At 35.2% G+C, this 6,059-nt stretch overlaps 1 protein-coding gene across 1 annotated transcript; it reads left to right on the top strand.

Moving 5' to 3' along the window:
* The first annotated feature begins 331 nt into the window (after positions 1–331).
* On the top strand, positions 332–3,604 carry LOC131624595 (uncharacterized). Its single transcript, XM_058895533.1, has 5 exons — positions 332–457; positions 564–674; positions 1,443–1,502; positions 1,585–1,692; positions 3,367–3,604. Exons 1-5 carry the CDS (start codon positions 359–361, stop codon positions 3,388–3,390), a joined length of 402 nt encoding a protein of 133 aa, XP_058751516.1. The 5' UTR covers positions 332–358; the 3' UTR covers positions 3,391–3,604.
* The last annotated feature ends 2,455 nt before the right edge of the window (positions 3,605–6,059 follow it).

Genomic DNA, 6,059 nt, shown 5'->3' with positions numbered 1-6,059 from the left:
ATTCAAACTTTCTAGTTCCACCACCACTATAATGCTTTGTGTTCTTTTAAATCTCTGCTCCAAGTTGCTTAGTGCAGGGTGCTTCAAAGTTTAAACTGTATTAGTGGATTTCTGTTTTTTGTTGTTTCTATGTTACAGGAAATCTCAGTTGATATCACATTGTTTTTAAGAAGATGCTGCCTAGGGCATTATTGGTCAAGCTCGTCCTGAAGCCCTCCGCTTTTTCTTGTCTCCAATTCACTCAACAGGCATGTTATTATGCTTTTACAGTTAAACACCATATTGTGTTTCAACATATTTGCTTATCAAAAGTGGAAATTATATGCAGAGAGGATTGCATAGCAGGAACAAGAAAGCCATGGAGTTCATTGCCAAAGGCTGGAATGCTTTGAAGGAGGTTGATAGAGTCATTGACTATTGTGAGCTTAACGATAGGCGTCTCATCCCTCTTCTTAATGTAATCACTGCTTTCTTAACCTATTGCCACAATTTGCTTCTTTATTTTAAGATTTTATACGAGAGAACAATAAATAGACCCTTGCTTATTTGGGATTCGTAAATAGACAGCAAAGGAGAATTTCGAGCTTGCTTTGGAGGTGGATAACACCAATACTCATGCTAGGTATTGGCTGTCCAGATTGCATATGAAATACCATGTTCCTGGAGCAAATAAGGTCGTGTGAGTCAGCTTTTATCCTCCATTATGTCTTGTTTCTTCATGCTCTACCTATTTTCCATCAAAGAAATGCGTATTTACTATGCCAAGAACATATCTATCGTTTATTATCATTCCTTATTTTTGTGAGGGCAAATTATCCTGACCTCTCTTGAAATATGTCAAAATATTAAACATACCCCCTATAGTTTCCAATATTAAGCCGAAGCTATGCTGATGCACAATATGCATTGGGTTGTCATTTAAGAGTAGAGGTGAGGCTACTCTACACCTTATATTTTGAAGATTTTGAGTCAGTGACTTGAATCATGAATTTCAGTCAATTACTTGAATAATTCTTTTTGCCTCATCACACATGACACGACGTCTATCCATTACTATTGTGATTTATTTATTGTAGATTTAGGTTGTATTTTATAGTGTTGTGGTTGACAAATGAGGTCTATGACCTTGGGGAGGACAATAATGGGCTGATGTGCATACAAAACGGTTTTTTGGGATATTTTGTGTTCTTAACGGTGAATTAGTAGTGTTTCTTTGTTTTTTTCTTGCTTGATTACATTTGTACAATTATACGTTTGACTTCTAAGATGAACTTGAGTAGAGTACTTACTTCTAAATATGTAATCTTCTTCTACATTTCTAGAGTTTTTTCTTTTCTCTTCATGTTTTATAAGTGGATACTTTTTGAAAAACAAAAGTCCTGGATTTTTGTTGGATATTTTTAAATGAGATGTTTTTAAATATATATGTTTTTCGGAGACAGAATGATGATGTCCATTCAGATCAACAAGCTTTCTATTATTTGGAGAAAGCTGTGGACCAGGTATGTTACTCTATGAAAGTTGGATCTTGCCATGATTTCAGAATGTATGACAAAACCCTTATTGGTGTGTGTTATGTTCTAGTTGCATCCAGATGCTCTTTACCTTTTCGGTGTTGTATATTTGACTGGCGACTGTGTTAAGAAAGATATTGCCTCGGCATTGTGGTGTTTCCATAGGGCATCAGAGAAGGTAATATATCAATTAATCAAAGTTAAACAAATCATTTTCTAAACAATGCATGTAGTGTTAGATTTTCGACATTTTTTCAGAGTTCATTTTTTTTTTCATGTGTGGTGAGTTTAACTAACTAAAACAATATTCGCTGTTAAGAAGTGATTTCTCCCAGATACCTTCACTCTTCCTTTCCGCCCTCTTTATAACCCACTCCACCCTTTCTCTCTCATGTAAACTAACTATCCCCTCTAATTTGCTACTTTTGATTACTCCAAATGGGCCTAAGCCAATTGGGCTTACACATACAAATTTGGTCCCTAACACATTATATATCATTTCGTTATACTATTATGAAATCTAGTTTGCACTTCCTCTTTAAGTGCATACGTTAAATCACCTGACAAAGTTTTGGCATGGGCTGGAGTATAATAGGGTTTCATTGATTACTTATGCGCTGATTCCTGGAAGTTAAAATATTGTCAATGTTGCATGTCTAGTCCAACTTTTCTTTCAAAACTTATACTGGTTTACTGAAAGTTAATGTCATTTGAATTAAGTGTGGTGTTTTGTCTGAAGTTTAGATTTGATGTTTGGTGCGACTCTCAACAAAGTATTTGAATTGGGATAACTTTGGTTGGGGTCCAGAAGAGAGTGGCCCAAGTAACACCTGGCCCAAAGAGGCCATGAGAGGGTGCGGGGCTAATGAGAGCGGCTCCACATGGTGACACAACCTTGCCCAGCGCCTCAAGAACGCGGATCGTCTAGCCCAGCGCCTCTAGAATGCGGATCGTCTGGCCCAATCCGACTTACTTACACTATGTCACTTGTTGACAGGAACGCGTGTCAAGCCATGTATGACAGGAAGTAACAGACACCATTACGGTTCATACAATAACCGCTTTTCCTATTAATAGGGAAAACTGGTCTTATCCCCATGACTTACCGGATCACGTCGTTCCTACTTCCGCCTCCCTCACTAGCCTCTCCTTTTCTCTCTCCTGCCCCACCTTTCTTCTAGAATAAACCTTTCGAGTCATAGGCTTCTTTGGTAATAAGACCCACATCAATAAATGCATCAGGCCCACTGTCCAAGTTCCTATCAGAAGGTAATACAATTACCAAATCTCATTCTAGGAAACAAAGTAATGCCTCAATAATCAGTATTTCTGTTGCACATTCTTCAGCATTTATGTGGGCATTTTTCCACAGAAACTATAAAAGTTTAGCTCTCTATTTATAATGCCTACCAGTACCATGTAAAATTGGTTGAAATTGAGCATTTCTACACAAGATTTCTTTTCTGGATATGAGGTAGTCAGAATCCAGATCTACCCATACCATGAGATTTTCTTCCGGCACGAACTCGCTTATAGGTGGCAACATAAATCGAAATTACTGTTTTGTCTCTGTATCAAGCTATTATCAGGTTAATATTATTTTAACAATAATATTCAAGCTCTTATTATTCCTCTCATCATTTTATATAAAACTCAAACTACAGTTTGAGAATTATAATCGGGAAACAAGATTACTAGACACATTAATACAAATAAGCCTTAAAACAAACAATCTCTGTTGTTTTTAGATAGCTTGCTTCACTGCATTTTTATGTTTTCTGACTGTATAAGGTTTGATGGATGTTCTGTTTTGAGTGTATGATAGTAATAACAGAAAGATATTGTGGGTCAGGTGTTAAAATTCCAGAACCAATAATAAAATTCAGTTTGAAGAGAGGTCCGGTTGGTCAAAAACGAGGAAAGAGCAAAGAAAATATTGGTATTGATCCAGTAGAGATGGTAAAAGAAAAATTTCAAATAGCTGCAAAAGCAGGATGTGATCTTGGAATCAAATGGCTTGCAAGGTTGGAGGAGGAAGAGAACCGGTTACTCACCCAACAATTTTAAATTGTGAAAAATTAGATGAATAATACCAGTAGAAACACACATTTTTCAACATATTTTTTTATAGATTAAAATTCATGTTTATTTTAACTAATAAATATAAGTGTTTTGAAATGTGAGTGTGTTCAAATTAGGTACATGAGATATGAGATGTTAGCTGTACTTAAATAATATCAATTTTTTAGTGTACCAAAAGATAAATTTAATTATTGAAAATTTTTCAGTAAGTTTTTCAAAATTATCCCCCTACCCTACATTTTTCAAAATATTTAATTATACTTTATTTATTTATTTATTAAATTATTTTTGAAATCAGAAAATTGTATATTCCTTCACCTGAGAATGTCGCTTAAAGAATTCTTACCAAATTTTTGTTCACCGGATAATTTGTTGTAAATTTGGTATTATAATTTTTTATCAAATTTTTAGTCATCGGATAATTTGTTATAAAATTTTGATATTATAATTTTTTATCAAATTTTTATTTATTAGATAACTTGTTATAAGTTTTTTGATAGGTTTTATTATATTAGACAATGTTTTGAAAATATTGTCAAAAGTGAACGGACAACCGTTCAAATCACCAAACGTTCCAAAAATTAAATTGGTAAGCAAGGTGACTAATGGAAACAATTTTCTTTACTTTAGGCTACGTTTAAACGGTTGCCTGAACTCATTTTTGCCGTAATCAATGAACAATTTATTTATAAGTTATTTGAAATGCAATTTTTTTTCAAATATAATACGGATCGGATAATTTGTTGAAAGATTTCAAGAAAACAAACAATGATTTTTTAACTTTAGGCCATCGCTTTTCACTGTTGTTTAAAATCATCTTTATTGTAGTCACTAAATAACTTAATACTAAGTTATTCGGGATGTAAATTTTTTTTAAAAAACTTTTTCAATAGATATAGTTAGGGGTGGACAAGACCCGCAAACCCGATCCAAACCAGAAAAAATAAAAGGAAATGAGCAGGTTCAAATGATTTAATGGGTTCAGCGGTTGAAAGAGCTGGTTTAAGGTGGTTTATGTTAATTTGTAATTCCTTGTGTCGAAGCAGGTTGTTGCTCGAACACAAGGTGTGTCGAAGTGTGTAACAAGTTTGTTACACATAAGTTTGTTTTTAAATCTAGATAGATTTGATTTAGATTTAAAATATATTAGATTTGATTTAGTTCCAAAATAGGTATTTTGGGCTTTTATAGTTTTGGGTTTTGGCTTAGGGAGAAAGCTAACCTAAATCTATAAATAGGGAGTAACCCTCATTATTTGTAATCAAGTCATTAACCTGTATTCACAGAAGTTGCAGTTGTAAGTGAATAACAGAATTTCCACAGTTTGTCGGCAGAGAGAAACTCTGTAGAAAATACTTTCTCCTTCTCTTTTAATATTTCCGCAAACCCTAATCCTATTTTCTTCATTGTCATCTTTAACGATAAGGAATTACCAAAGGTTTGAGAGTCTAATTCAAACATCTGGTATCTAGAGCTCTGGTTAATCGATTCAAGGCAAGACGAATGGCGATGGCAATGAATCGTCTGAATGGGCATTTTCCAACAACACTACCAATTCTGAAAGGAGATAATTATGAGAATTGGTGCAAGCAGATGAAGGTTGTATTCTGTTGTCAAGATCTTTGGGATCTTGTAAAAGAAGGGATAGAACCGCTTGGAGAAGGTGCGAAGGAGGAAGAAAAGGCCGCACATAAAGAATTGAAGAAGAAAGATTATAAAGCTCTCTTTATAATCCATCAATGTCTGAGTCCAGACAATTTTGAAAAGGTTAGTGATAGAGAATCTTCAAAAGAAGCTTGGGAGATTCTTGAAAAATCTTTTGGAGGTGCAGAAAAGGTGAAAGAGGTGAGGTTACAAACTCACAAGAGAACGTATGAACTGCTTCAGATGGAAGATAGCGAAAGCATAACTGATTTCTTCACTAGAGTTACGAAACTAGTGAATCAAATCAAGATATGTGGAGAAGTGTTAACAACAAAAGCTGTTGTTTCAAAGATATTGAGGTCTTTGGCCCCTAAGTTCGATCACATCGTGGTAGCCATAGAATAATCGAAGGACTTGTCGAAGTTGACAAAAGAAGAGCTTCAAGGGACGCTTGAATCTCATGAACAAAGAATGGCTGAAAGAGCTGCAGGCAAGTCGAAGAACGATGTGGCTTTGCAGGCTCAGTCAGCAAACGAAAAGAAAGGCAAAGGAAGCTGGACTGGAAATAAAGGTAGAGGTGGCTACAACAATTCGACTGGTCGAAATCAGCAAGAAGGAAATTGGTCGAATCAGAGAAAGCCCTCTTACCAAGGCAACCAAAGAGGTGGTGCTGCAGGTAGAGGAAGAGGTGGTGGTCGAAAGCCTGACAAGAGTCACATTCAATGTTTCAACTGACAGAAGTATGGTCACTATTCGACAGCTTGTCCAGAAAAGAATAAAAGTCAAGAAAGTGATGCAAAGCTTGCAAAACAAGAAGAA

The sequence above is a fragment of the Vicia villosa genome, unplaced genomic scaffold, assembly GCF_029867415.1.
Source record: "Vicia villosa cultivar HV-30 ecotype Madison, WI unplaced genomic scaffold, Vvil1.0 ctg.000141F_1_1_3, whole genome shotgun sequence".
NCBI classification, from domain to species: Eukaryota; Viridiplantae; Streptophyta; class Magnoliopsida; order Fabales; family Fabaceae; genus Vicia; species Vicia villosa.
Note: the sequence above shows the minus strand (reverse complement) of the source record. Positions and strands in the feature narration are given on the sequence as shown.

Excerpts from the sequence above, each read along its gene's own strand:
- LOC131624595 (XM_058895533.1), top strand. The coding sequence starts at position 359 with ATGGAGTTCATTGCCAAAGGCTGGAATGCTTTGAAGGAGGTTGATAGA. Across the intron at positions 458-563 it reads GTCTCATCCCTCTTCTTAAT|ACAGCAAAGGAGAATTTCGA; the intron begins GTAATCACTGCT and ends ATTCGTAAATAG. Across the intron at positions 1,503-1,584 it reads TGGAGAAAGCTGTGGACCAG|TTGCATCCAGATGCTCTTTA; the intron begins GTATGTTACTCT and ends GTTATGTTCTAG.